Source organism: Chelonia mydas, chromosome 3, assembly GCF_015237465.2.
Source record: "Chelonia mydas isolate rCheMyd1 chromosome 3, rCheMyd1.pri.v2, whole genome shotgun sequence".
NCBI classification, from domain to species: Eukaryota; Metazoa; Chordata; order Testudines; family Cheloniidae; genus Chelonia; species Chelonia mydas.
In genome coordinates, this window is record NC_057851.1 from 16,603,091 (window position 1) to 16,617,449 (window position 14,359).

The 14,359-nt window shown below is 45.9% G+C and overlaps 1 protein-coding gene across 5 annotated transcripts in view; it reads right to left on the reverse strand.

The window, feature by feature from the left end:
- The window catches only part of GCFC2 (GC-rich sequence DNA-binding factor 2), a 44,407-nt gene extending 43,712 nt beyond the window's left edge, over positions 1-695 (reverse strand). For 3 of the 5 annotated variants that reach the window (XM_043542180.1, XM_037893951.2, XM_043542177.1), the window contains exon 1: positions 240-672. In XM_043542180.1, coding sequence (XP_043398115.1) covers positions 240-561 — 322 coding nt within the window. In that variant the 5' untranslated portion in view covers positions 562-672. Of the gene's footprint in view, positions 1-156 lie in introns of all 5 variants that reach the window. The other 2 variants (XM_037893952.2, XM_043542181.1) reach the window with 2 other exon arrangements.
- Positions 696-14,359: the final 13,664 nt, after the last annotated feature.

Consider the following 14,359-nt stretch of genomic DNA (forward strand, 5'->3'; position numbering starts at 1 on the left):
ACACTTGGGCTTGTCCACCCTTGAAAGCTGAGGGGGGGGTAAGGCAAGGTGTAAGTTAAAAAAGTTAGCTGACCCCGGCCATTGTTAGCCCAGAACAAGAGGGCCCAGACAGAGGGCCCAGCTGTTTGCAGACCAGCCTGGAGCCTGCTCCCACACCTGTAACACAAGGAGATCTCCATCTCTCTCTCTCACACCCACACACGCTGCGTGGCGGAAGGGAGCCGGCGTCAGACTTTTACCATCTCGCTCCTCGTCGGCACCGAAGCTCAGCAGGGCCGTCGCTCCCCGCGCCTGCCCCGCTCTGGGGTTTGCCCCTCGGGGCACGCCGCCGCCGCCATCCTCCTCTTCCTCCTGACCCCTAATATCCCCTGCTGGCCCCTCTGCGGGCGGCTGCCTCTCGGCGGCGGGCCTGGCAGGGCCTTGCTCCTGCTCCTCATCGCCCTGCGCCCCTCCATACTCCGGCTCCCCTTCGGCGCTGCTGCTGCTGCTGCTGCTGCTGCTGCTACAGCTGGAGGCGGCTCTCTGGCGGCCCCGGAAGTTCCGCGGCGGCCTCCTAAACATTCTATCCGGTAACGGTCACAACGCACGACCGGAGCTAACCTCCGACGGCGCGAGCCCGCTCCGGAAGCGTTCCTCTCACCATACTTCCCCGTAATACGCATGCGCGGCATCACTCGACGGTCATGAGGGACGAGGAAGTGGAGCGGGGGGGAGGGGACAGGTGGCCCCGCCCACTGGCAGCGACTCCGCCCCCTGAGAATCGGGTGGGAGGAGCGGAATAGGCCGCTGGCCAGTAAACCAGAGAGGGCGGCTCCTCGTTTAAGCCTGGATTGAGGGGGCGGGGGGGGTTAGCCCAGGGCGTTAATGCGCCTGTGCTGAAGCGTTGGAGAGGCTGTTTGGGGTAGAAGGGTGCGAGGGGGGTGTGTCAGGGCTGCCCAGTGAAGTGCAGGGGGCTGATCCGTGGGGCGGACCTCCCTGGCTGCAGGTGCCAGCTGGAAGGTGCACAGTGACTGAGGCAGGGCGTTACAGGAAGGAGAAGGGGCCAGTCTGGTTAAGGCAGTTGACAGCTGCTTGGAGAACTTCCTTTATGCCTGACTCAGCCTGCCACACCTGTCCCTGCTGTGCAAGTCGCTTACACCAAACTCTCCACCAGCACTGATTATGTTCCCCACAGTCCAGGACTTGAGCCTCTTGGGGCAAGCTTTGCAGGGCTGAGCGCTCACAGCTGCAGTTGAAGTCAGGTGTCGCTGTGGTGTGAGCACAGAGAGTCCTAGAAAAATAAGTGCTCTAAGAAATAAGGCCTTAAGCATCTCAAGAGGGGCACTCAAAAATGGTGGACACGACTATTTTTGTCTTAATCTCAGTACCTCGGTTCTCCTTCAGGAAAATGGGGATGATAATAGTTAATACCACTTTTCCTGAGAGGGATGGTGCGAAGATGTTACATTTCTGAAGCATTTGCTACATTGAAAATACCATAAAATAACTGAGAAAATTGCCACATAATAATAAATCAATTCTTTATTCAGTGCAGAATTACCCTGACAGAGCACTGTCTATCTTGTGCACTGGATGAGACGGGGTACTGTGGAAAATAGTAGTATGTGATCATGTGACTAAAGACAATCATAATGCATACACACATGGGGGGCTGAATTAAGGGCTTGTCCATATTTGAAAGTTAATTCTCATAATGTGTTTCTGTTTCAGAAATAACTATTTCTAAAGCAGTCTGTCCAGTGTCCAGCAGTGTTTTGTTGTCCCAGCTTAAGCTGTTTTCGTTTTTCATCATGAAATCCACACAACGTGGTGGTGGTGTTTTTTAAATAAGCACCGTATTCTGTGCAGCTATCCCCTGGTGCAATGTTTCACCACTAAGCTATATGCATTCTGCTATTATTCTAACAGTACACTGTGTTAGGGCTACCAGATGTCCGGGTTTTCCGGGACATTGCCTCTTTTTTTGAGCCCCTGTCCAAGGGGATTTTTCAAATAACAGGCAACGTCTGGGGTTTTTGTAGAGCAGAGGCTGCAGCTCAGAAAGAACCCCAATTGGTCCGCTTCCCTGCATTGGCAGCTGATTGGTCCATTCCCCTGCAGCCAAGCTGCCAGATCCTGCCCACCCTGGCCCCAGCTGACTCCCAGCCCTGGGAAGGGGGCCTGCAGAGAGTGATGGCTGTAGCTGTGCCCAGGGCTTGCACCAGCCACCCTGCCACCATGACAGGGAATGGTGACACTGTCCCCCACCTCCAGTGAGTACCCCTACTGCAGGTACCCCTTTAGCTTCCCCAACTGTACCCTGTCCTCCAGCCTCCTCTCCCCCCCAGTATCCTCTTTTTGGGAACCTGAAATATGGTAACCCTACACTGTAGGATCTCTACTGGAACTCTGAATCTAGGGGTGAAATTAATAAATTCCTATGATTCCTCTCCTTTCATCCCATCATGCATCTGGCTTTTGTAAGAAAACTCCATTGCCAAATAGCTGCAGTCAGGCAGCATGGAAGAAATACATGACTTGAAATGTATGGTATTCTGGTGACTGCTGTTAAGATGGGAGTGGACCATTTCTTCTCCCCAGAAGGCAAGAAAGCCCAGGACCTCAGCATGGGACCATGCAGAAACACAGGGCATGGTTGCTGTATGATCTGTATGTCTGGGAGCTGGAATCACAATGCAAGCACGTCTGCAAGCTAGCATTTAAATAGAGCAGGGGTCGGCAACCTTTCAGAAGTGGTGTGCCGAGTCTTCATTTATTCACTCTAATTTAAGGTTTCGCATGCCGGTAATACATTTTAACGTTTTTAGAAGGTCTCTTTCTGTAAGTCTATAATATATAACTAAACTATTGTTGTATGTAAAGTAAATAAGGTTTTTAAAATATTTAAGAAGCTTCATTTAAAATTAAATTAAAATGCAGAGCCCCCCGGACCGGTGGCCAGGACCTGGGCAGTGTGAGTGCCACTGAAAATCAGCTCGCATGCCGCCTTTGGCGCACATGCCATAGATTTGCCTACCCCTGAAATAGAGTGATGACATCCCATCAAGATGACTGATCCTGGAGGAGTAGAGGGCACATATGTGAGGCAGGCTGACCCAGGTATGCAGTAAAGCCCCCCCACTCCACCAGCTTTCAATGGTTAAAGGAGGAGCTGCCCCTCAAGCTGATTGATTCCTGATCACCGGGGTGGGGGGGGGGGGCAGGGTCCCTTCCAGTGGGCAAGGCCAGCAGGGAGCCTGATTGTTTTTTTCACACTCCACCTCCACATAGCTCTTTGCAATGCAAGGGCTGCTAGAGGCGGAATAGTTTATTTGAAATGGCGATGCATACACACCTACCTTATTGCCTGCTAACTCATTCCAAAATTTATGAAACTTGCTTTCAAAATGGATTTTGTAATGCAGATTGAGACACCAGATAATTCAAAATAAAAAATTGCTTATGAATGCAAGACACTTCATCCCAAAACAACTAAAGTTAATCTGAAATAACTTCCAAGTGAGACAAGATCTAAAATTACACAGGCAATCTTAATTCTGGCATTTCCAAGCTTTTAGCTGCTTGACTTTGAAACCTTCACATTCTTTTAACAGGGTTTTTTTGTTGTTGTTGTTGTTGTTGTTTTTGGTACTTCTATAGTAATGTTGTAACATCCAGAAGTGATCTGTTTGCCCTGTCAATCAGATCCTTATTTTGTCACTTCTGGTAATCTTAGGTATGCTATGCCTTCGTACACTGCTTTGTCTTACAGCTTTTATCTTGTGTCCTATGCTATTTCCACATTTTTCCAGAAATGTGCAAACCCCCGTTAACTTTCTCTTTTGCAGCATTCCATGAAGTGTTCTGAAAGGGTTTGTGTAATTTATTTCAAAGGTGGTTCTTACGTCACCCTTTATTGATTCAATAATTAATGGATGCTTTCAGAGAGAATTATTAAGACAACAATCCTGATAAGAGGTTCTATATAGTCTTCTCAGGAACAGTACTCACACTTCCGCAGAGTTCAGTTATGAAATATGTAGCCACATCCATCACCAACTTTCAGCTTAGTTGAAATAAAAAAGTGGCCTGCCCTAAAATATACCATGGTTCTGTTCAAGTGAAGGGGAAAGATCTGGTAACAAAGTTTATTAGAGGGCACTGGTGGGAGTTGCTGAAAGAAGGGAGGGGAAACTTGTGTTGGGTTTGAAATAGGAGTTGGAAGTGGGAATACAATGGTTGAGAAATTATAAACAAAAGCAAGCATAGAAACTTCTAGCACTCTGAAGAATAAGCATATTATCTTCAACCTCTGACATAATTCTATTAAATATCAATCTAAAGTATATAGCTGTGCAGAATAGCTGCCATCTCCTATCACATAGCCTAGAACAGTGGTTCTAAATCAGGGGTACATGTACCCCTGGAGGTACACAGAGGTCTTAGAGGGGTACATCAACTCATCTAGATAGTTGCCTAGTTTTATAACAAGGTACATGAAAAGCACTAGTGAAGTCAGTACAAACTACAATTTCATACAGACAATGACTTGTTTAGACTGCTCTATATGCTCTACACTGAAATGTATGTACAATATTTATATTCCAGTTAGTTTATTGTATTCATTATATAGTAAACGTATAATTTTGTCAGTAATAGTGTGCAATTTGTCAGAAATAGTGTGCTCTGACACTTTTGTATTTTTATGTTTGATTTTGTAAGCAAGTAGTTTTTAAGTGAGGTGAAACTTGTGGTATGCAAGACAAATCAGACTTCTGAAAGGGGTACAGTAATCTGGAAAGGTTGAGAGCGACTGGCCTAGAATGTATGGGGGGAAATGCACCTAAAGTATAAGTATAAGAATGGGTAAGGCCCCTATTGTAGATTCATGGGAAGATGGATAGACAACATTTTCTAGTAACTTGAAAAATAATATGAAAACATTAAATTGGAGAAACAAATGCATTTTGAAAAAAAAATCAGCTGTGGGTCATGGCTCATAGCATCAGGGTAACAAGTTGCAATAAATTATCTTGCTTAAGTCTGGTAACATTTTTATTGCCACTACATTCTTGTTTTTCTAATGCTACAACAATCAAATTCATTGCATTAATGCGTGCTTGCATTTTTCTGTATGTCTGTGCTGCAGCCAGATTTCTCAAGTAGTGCATATGTATTCAGCAGTTAGCAATATTTTCTTTGCCAAAATTCAGTCTGCATGAGTCAGTGCTGCTGTCAAATCACATTCTGTCCATTTAATCTAGATGATCTATGAATACCAGAATAAGAATAATTTCTCAATGGGTGACCAAAGAGTCTTTACTGCTCTAATAGTATGAGTAACCCAACCTTCCTCCCCGAGAACCTCTTTGTCTTGGCAAGGGAACAGGATTGGGGCATTTTTTTTTCATACAGATTTACTCTTTTTGAAATAGTAGGGATCCTACAAGATTACAAACCAGCCAGCACCATTCACTGTCTAATGAAATGTAAGAGTGTCTGGTTCAGAACCCAAAACACTGTTTTTTGGAAGGGCATGTGTTGGAGGCAGCAGACACCTTTTTGAGATGTTACCACACAATGTCAATATCAGAAACACCCCAGCCTCATTGCTTTGGGTATAGAACATACATATTCACATGTCCCTGTGCCTATAGCATAGCAGATTCCCAGGATTAGGTACCAAAAGATGCTTCAGAAACAGAAGGGCCAGACTACTGAAAATATCAAACATTTGTGAAGGAGGAAAAAATAGGGTGTAATTGCATGTGGCACTATGGGGTAAACAGAGACTAGCAGAAGTATTAAAGGATAGAGACAGTTGGTTACCATGTATGAAATGTTGAGAGACAATTTTTAAGAGTTTGTGTGAATAATTTTCAGGCTGTCACCAAAGAGCCAGTGCCATCCCTCATCTAGGTGTATTCGAAACAACAGCTGGGGCAACTGCTATGGGGAACTTCCAGCCTAAAGAGGTGCCTACCATTGCCCATCACAGATAAACAGAAGGTTGCAACCAGATTAAATTAGTTTGTGTGCAAACACGCTGCAACCGTTTTGATTTTTCAAAAACAGTAGCAAATTGTATGTAACGTCTCATCCACTAGACAGCAGTTCATTAACTGCACACAAAATATATTACCCGAGCCATTTTGTCTCACAAGCTATGGGTCACTTTGGTGTGGAAGCCTTTCTCTGATGCAGCAGAAATCTTTATCAAAATCTTTTATATTGTTTATTGCCGAACCATTAAATGTTGTTCTGAGCATGTTCTTGAATGGATTTGTCTCTCAGCAAGCTGAGGCATTGTTACCTGGGCATAGGCGTTGTATGGCTTGGGCTGTAAGAACAAAACATCAGTGACTTCTGCCGTGTTTTCCAAACAAGCAGCGACATAGCAGAAAAGGTGAGCCACATGACTGAATATATTTGAGGCAGGGGTAGGGAGAAAATCTGATCCTGCTGCTCCCAGTTCAGGGGTTGGCCAACTACTCTATCTGTGGCTTGTTCTGCTAATATTGGAGATCTTCACCTATCAGCTTTCAGATCACTATGTTCAGCGGCTGTCCTAGGCACAGGCAAGCTAGGCAGCTCCCTTGGGTGGCACAGCCATGGCAAAAACGTGTGATCTACCTCACACTAGCCTGCCACAGTGCAGACTGTATGTGTACATCCTGATGCACATTAACAGTTCCTTAATATGCTTTGATCTCGTCCTCTTTGAAAGGGACAAGAGGAAAGTGCATTAACAAACTGTTAATGCATGTCAGCAGGGTGCACATGGTGTGTACCCTGTACATATTAACACATGCACTGAGACGTCAGCAAGGGCCATAAGGCGGGAGAGCCCAGTGTGGTTCAGTGAGGGCAGGCCAGGGGAGCCCATGGCCCAGGCTGGACCCCAGCAGACTCTCTCCAAACAAGCCTGAGTACAAGGGCCCCCAGGGTGGGTTGTGATCAGCCCCCTTCCCCAGTTCTCCTACCAAGTTCTAGCCAAGTCTGCAAAAAAGCTAACCATGTATAGAAAAAGGCCAGTTGCATAAGGACCGAGGATTGGATATTCTCACATTTTTGGAGTTTTTTTCTTCACATTGGCATCTTTGGATGATGTTAAGAGATTTTGGGCCTCTCATTGTACACCTCAAAGTAACTCAGCTCAGTGTGATGTTTCATCTCCTCTTCTTGAATCATATTTACTTGCCAGAACACTTCCTTGCAAAATCATAGAATTATGCCCACTTCCTCTGCAGAACCTGTCATTGTGTGAGATCTTCCAGATCATTTTGTCCATAAGCAAAGAGGCAGGCATTGTAACCCTCAAAGATTTTGTCTAGGAGTAGCTGGGCCAGCTAACAATACACTACTTCTTGACTGGCACATGTGTCATCCTCTGGATTCAGCAACCAAAACCAACAGTCATAGGAGAATGTCAGCCGTCTGTTTGTGTGAAGATGATATATCAGTATTTCCTTTCCAGAAATGGATACAACACATTTTGTTCAAACTTACTGTTCCCTTTGGGTTAGTGGCCTGACTCTGACTGCGACAGTCATAGGACTGTTCTTCCCAGAATATCCTCCCTTCACACAGACGTTCAGCTGCTCTTTCACACTTCCAAGACTCCCCCCATTTTCATAATAGAGATCCAAGTCTGAAGAACTGTCAGATATTACAGTCATATTTAGACTTCAGTCAAGAAGAAGCTGCTGCACTGCTCATTTTTCTGGCTCTGTTAATTACATTCTCACAAACTGCTCTGCTTTCTCTCTTCTTCAAAAGGCCACTTGGTAGATCTGGGTGCTCTGTCTCTTCTCAACTAACCAAATCTCATAATCTTCCTTCTCCACCCAGCACACTATCTCAAAGGGCCCCAGCCATTTAGTGAACATTGTGCACTTGGAGCTAGGTAGTAATAACAAGACACTCCCCATAACTGGTAAACCCCAGCCTCACATTCCTATTATCATATTGATACCAGAGAGATTCCCTGGACTCCATTTTGTGCCCCTAGCTTCCATTTTGAATACGCAAAAATCACTCCACCATCAGGCACTGCAGGTCACAGGATACTTCACTGTTGAAAGTAGGAAAAAGGGGTGTGTAAGAAAAAAACCCTATAAAATTGGCAGAAAGCCAAACAAGTGCAGCATAACTCTGTGGTAAACAAGTAGCGATAAAGATGTGCAGTAAGATCTTGTAGTTGACAGGATAGTATAGAAGGCAGACAGGACAGTTAGAACAGAGGAGCAGAGAAAGACGGAGAGCAGACAAGAAGCTGAGAGAGAGAGAATGGAATGGAGATGGAGAATGGAGCCAAGCAGATAGCTGACTGAAACTGATTTCAGCAGCAGCAATAAGATAGCATAGTGAAGCCAAAAGGACAGAGTATAGCCTGTTATAATTATAGTATAAGTGTAGCATAGTATAGTGTAGGATTAGTGTTAGTATGTGTATGCCTGGGTTAATAAAGATGCAGAAGATTTTGTTATTAATGTAATTTACCTATATAAAATGTAAAGTACATTTAAGAACTGCTGTCAGCGACCTGTTGCAGAGTGGTCATCTGTAACAGAGCACAATCACTTAGAATCATTTAAACTGTACGCAATTGTGGCTTGAATGCTCTTTAACTTGCAGTAAGGGTTAGGTGTCTGATTTTTATTTCTAGATTATTACTGTATTAGGGATTATTAGTTACATTAATAAAAAGATAATTTGTTTTGGAAAGAATACTGCCTGTGTCAATCACTTATTGGAAGGCTGTATCCGTGTCCTTCAAGTGTTTCCTTAACTACTCTGGAGATCCATACCTTAGGAGACACAGATTAAAAGGGAGATAGGGAGGCTATTCTAGGGGAGATAGGGAGGCTATTCTAGGGGAGATAGGGAGGCTATTCTAACCCCAAAGCCTATTTTTCAGTACAGCTCCTGTGAATGTTGCACAGCCTGTAAATTTTGCTTGGCAAAGGCCCTAATCAAATCCAGCTGTTCCTGCAGATTTAAGACATACTTCACAATATTCTCAGCCTTGGTTCATTGGTCCTGACAAGCTTCCTGCATGAGGTCCTGAAGGTCTTCCGTGCAATAACTCAAAAGGGGAGAGCCCTATGGAAGATCAGGGCACCTCCCTGATGCCAAACAGCAGATACAAGAGCAGTTTTTCCTAGTTGTGGGATTTGACTGTGACAAACTTGCATAGCATTCCCTTTAGAGCTGGTTAAAATGTTCCACTACCCTGTCCATTTTGAGGTGGTAAACTTTAGTTCTTATGGACTGTATGTCAAGTAGGGAGAAAACTTCTTGTAGTATCCTTGGCATGAAGGTGGTGCCCTGATCTAGATAGGCATCCCCAGGGTGATGCTGACCGGAGAACACTTTTAGCAATTCATCAGTAACTACTTGGGTTGATACTGACCACAGGAGAATGACTTGGGGGTACCGGGTGGCATAATCCAGGATGACTAAAATGTAGCAGCATCCGCAGGCTATTGGTTCAAGATACCCAACTTAATCTGGCCCAATACATTCAAATGGCTAGTCTACTAAGGAAAGAGGAATCAGGGTAGGTTTGGGACACACCAACTGACGTTTGGGACAGGGGAAAAAAAATCTTAATTATAGATACAAAATGAGGGGGTCTAAATTAGCTGTTACCACTCAAGAAAGAGACCTTGAAATCATTATAGATAGTTCCGTGAAAACTGCTCAGTGTGCAGTGGCAGTCAAAAAAGCTAACAGAATGTTAGGAGCCATTTGGAAAGGGATAGATAAAACAGAAAATATCATAATTTCACAGTATATATCCATGGCACGCCCACACCTTGAATACTGTGTGCAGTTATGGCTGCCTCATCTCAACAAATATATATTACAATTGGAAAAGGCAACACAAATGATTAGGGGTATGGAACAGCTTTCATATGAGGAAAGATTTAAAAGATTGGAACTGATCACCTTAGAAAAGACACAACTAAAGGGGGATATAATAGAGGTCTATAAAATCATGAATGGTATGTGGAAAGAAAACAGGGGTGTGTTATTTACCCTTTCACATAACACAAGAATTGGGGTCACCCAACGAAATTAATAGGCAGCAGGTTTAAAACAAACAAAAGAAAGTACTTCTTTATACAATGCACAGTCAACCTGTGGAACTCATTGTTAAGGATGTTGTGAAGGCCAAAAGTATAACTGGGTTCAAAAAAGAATTAGATAAATTCATGGAGGATAGGTCCACCAATAAATAAGTATTAATCAAGATGGTCAAGGATGCAACCCCATGCACCGGGTATTGCTAAACTTCCAACTGCCAAAAGCTGGGACTGGTCGACAGGGAATGGATCACTTGAAACTCCTCTGTTTTGTTCGTTCCCTCTGAAACATGTGGCACTGGCCACAGTCAGAGACAGTGTATTGAGCTAGATCGACCATTGGTCTGACCCCAAAGGAGCTGGGGACCTCTAGCTGTGACTGGCATATTCCAGCTCTTTGTCTGAACCAGGACATCTCCTTCCACATTAAAGTGAAGGTAGTGCGCATCCCATTCTGCATCCGCCAGGGTCCCATCCATCCTCACCAGCTGCCCATTCAGGCAGCTAAATACCCTATCATTTTGCTGGAGGTAGCAGCCCTTTTGTGGACCTGTCAGGGGTGTCCAAACTGTACTGGGTATTTGTGCTCTTCCGTGCTCTTTCACCAATTCTGGTCCAGAGTCCATAGAGTCCCTGGGGGCCTGAGTGGCCACAGGTGGTGGTATCTGAGTCAGGATCCTGTGAAGGCACCTCTGGAGGGTCCAAGCCACACTGAGTGACAGCTGATATAAGGACTCATCTTCCCAGACCCTTAAATGTTAGTAGAGCTTGCTTCTGGGCAAAGCAGTGCTCCGTATGTGTTTTATGGGCCTGGGTAGTAGTGCCAAAGAGTTCAGGGTCAATAAAAGGGAATTTTTTTCTAAGAGGTAAAACAAGTACCTCCTGCAGGCTAGGATCTGAGTGTGATTGGTTTGCTTCCTGTAGCAGGCCAGTTACTGGGCCCAGTGGCGAATTAAAGATTTTGCCGCCCCTAGGCCCTGAAATAATTGCCACCCCCCCGCCCCAGCTCATCTCCACTCTGCCTCCTCCCCTGAACGCGCTGCCGGGTCCTTCTTCTCCCCACTTTCTGCCAGTGCTTGTGCATGAAACAGCTTTGCGAAGAGGGGGGAACGTGGCGCGCTCAGGAGAGGAGGCGGGGCCGGGGAGGGGATTTGGGGAAGGGGACCAATAGGGGCAGGGAGGGGGTGGGGAATGGGGGTGGGGAAGGGGTGGAGTTGGGGCAGGGCCGGGGGTGGAGGGCGGGAACTGGTGCCGGGGGAAGCAGCCTCTGGCTGCTATTATAAATTTTCCGCCCCTGCAAATTTTCTGCCCTAGGCCTAGGCCTTGTTGGCCTAGGAGTTAATACGCCGCTGACCGGGCCCCGATCTCAACCAGCATCACTGCGTCTGACAATTCTTTCACCATGGCCACCACCCACCCTGCAGCCAGAGTCGGTGCTAGGCATAAGCAGACTAAGCAATTGCTTAAGGCCCCAAGCAGCTCAAGCTTCATATTAATTATTAGTATGTCTTGTGCAGGGAGGGGTTCCCAATGAGCTAGCACTGATACTGCCCGCAGCACTCCTGTTTATGAACAGCTTAAGCCTGGTAGTGGGGTAGGATTGGAATTCTCCATGGATACACCCTATAAGCAACATTCCCCCAGTCATTGGGAAGTCAGGGGCCCAGTAGCTGCTCATGTATAAATGTCTGTCTAGAGTTGGAGTCAACCAGCACCTGGACCTCCCCGCATTGACGATAATGGGGACAACTAGAACACCTGGCTTCCTGAGGAATGCTGATGTCTCAGAGGAGCAGGCTACAGCATAGTCAAATTCCATACTGGAGCAGAGCTGTGGCCCTACTACCCGCAGGTGAAGCCAGATCAGGCTCCTTGATAACTCTAGGGTTGTACCAGTTCTCACCTAGTCAGTAGTGGTTTACAACAGGGGAACAACTTCCGCAGCTCCTGTCAGCCCCCTTTTCTCACAGGCCCCTTTATTCACCACCCAACTGCACTCCTTTGAGACTGTTGCCCCAAAGGTTGTATGATCTTAGGTAGGGGACTGCCCCAGCTCATAGAACGGACTTCCTGTGGTCTTCGCAGGCCCCTGGGTTTTCCCTTCTTCTGTGAGTCCAACACGCTGCAGGGGGAAACCAGCAGATCCGCTTAGAACGATAGTTCTCCTGGTTCCGGTCAGGAGAGTGCCCCACAGTCTAGTTCAGCCTCCAAAAAGTTCTCAACCAAACATACTGTAGTCTTCAGGTTGGCTGCCTGATCCTGGTAGACCCACTCCTGAGGTCCTGGTGGCAAAACCCAGCAGAACTGGTCAGGAACCACCAGCTCAATGATTTCACCAGGGGATTGGGATACTGGCCTTAGCCATTGGCAGCAAAAGTCTAAGAGCTCTTGCGCCACCAGAGGCCTTGCGTCAGCACCCAGTTGCGAAAACTGAGAATAAATTGTTTGGCCTGGAACTGTCCACAGTAACCCTCCTCCGTGAGGCCCAGACAATCCAAAATAGCAGCTTTAAGTCTTCCATAATCTCCAGCAGAGGTGAAGCCTAATGCCCGATATGCTGCCTGAGCTTCCCCAGTCAGACAGAGGGCCAGCCAGAGGGCCCATTGCTCCCAGGGCCAATGGTGGGCCAGGGCCAGGCACTCAAATGCCTCCAGGTATGCCTCTGGATCATCTTGGTCAGGACCCCTCCCCTACCCAGGGTCACTGGGGATGCCACACACACCTCTGCTCCTTGGACTCCAGGGCATTCCCGGATTATTAACTGGTGGAGGATCTGCTGCTCTTGCTCCATAAGTTGCTGGACCTGGATTTTCTGCTGCTGCTGCTCCACAAGCTATTTCAAAAGAGACGCTTTGTCCCGAGGTGGCGAGTTATATGGGCCCGTGGTGCCCGTGCTCTGTTATACCAATAAAATAAAAACCAGCAGGATCTTATTAAAGGGAAAAAGGCAAAATACCACATTTATTGTGAATACAGAAAGAATCATAGTAAGCAGTTAGTTATAGCTATAACATTCCATTCAATCTCATCTTTATTCACACATTCATTCATACACACACACACACAGGTTCTGCAAGGTTGTTATCATAGTAAGCACTTAGTTATAGCTATAACATTCCATTCAATTTCATATTTATTCACACATTCACACACACACACACACATTCACACACACACAGGTTCTGCAAGGTTGTTATCATAGTTACCAGCCTTAGAGTTGCTCATGCCAAGCCACTGGCCAGGTGGCCTGGACATGAGGAGGGAGCAGGGCCTTGTCAGATGCTCATCTGATGCTCCTGGAAGTTGCTTTGCAGAATCAGACCCCAAAGTTCTCACTTTTTAGAGTCTGTTTTTATAGGAATTTCTTCCTATGCCAGTCTATGGGAATTGCTTCATCATGCTGTTGCTGAATCAATCAGCAGATAGCACATTCCTGACGGCTCCAAGATGTTATCTTGTTCTTTGGTTCTCCCATTCTTGAGGCTGTTGGGTGGATTCCAGTCTGCCCTCCGGGGGTCCTCTGGTTATTTCCACTTGACGCCTTCTTCAGCCGATGGACACTGGATTCTTAGGCTGGCACCTCCCTGATCATTCAGTTATTATCCACACCAAGCATCCATCCACATACATCCTCTATCTCTATTTTAATCACAGTTGTTAATACAACAAAAGGGCGGGGAGTCTCTGGGTGCTGTTTCTGTTGTTAGAGTATTGCTTTGAGTCTCTCTCTCTGTGAATTGCTTTGAGAACAGACTCTGTCTTAGAATGTACTAATGCAATTAGCAGCTTGCAAGTTTCACACACAGAGGGAGAGAAACAGTACCAAAAACCAAGAGACCTCTTAATTAGTAATACCCTGGAATTTAAACTATGGGGAATCAAACTCATTTGTGATTTTAATACAGAACTTCTTTAATATGATCCAACAGCTCCAGCAAATTCAGGGCCAGGGTCTGTTTCTGAAGTTTTTTTGTTGAAGAATTGCCACTTTTAGGTCTGTTATTGAGTGACCAGGGAGATTGAAGTGTTCTCCTACTCACCAGCAACTACGCACCACACAACAAAAACACCAACCCAGGAACCAAACACTGCAACAAATCCCGGTGCCAACTCTGTCTACATAGCTATTCAAGGGACACCATCATAGGACCTAATCACATCAGCCACACCATCAGAGGCTCATTCACTGCACATCTACCAATGTGATATATGCCATCATGTGCCAGCAATGCCCTTCGGCCATGTACATTGGCCAAACCAGACAGTCTCTAGGCAAAAGAATAAATGGA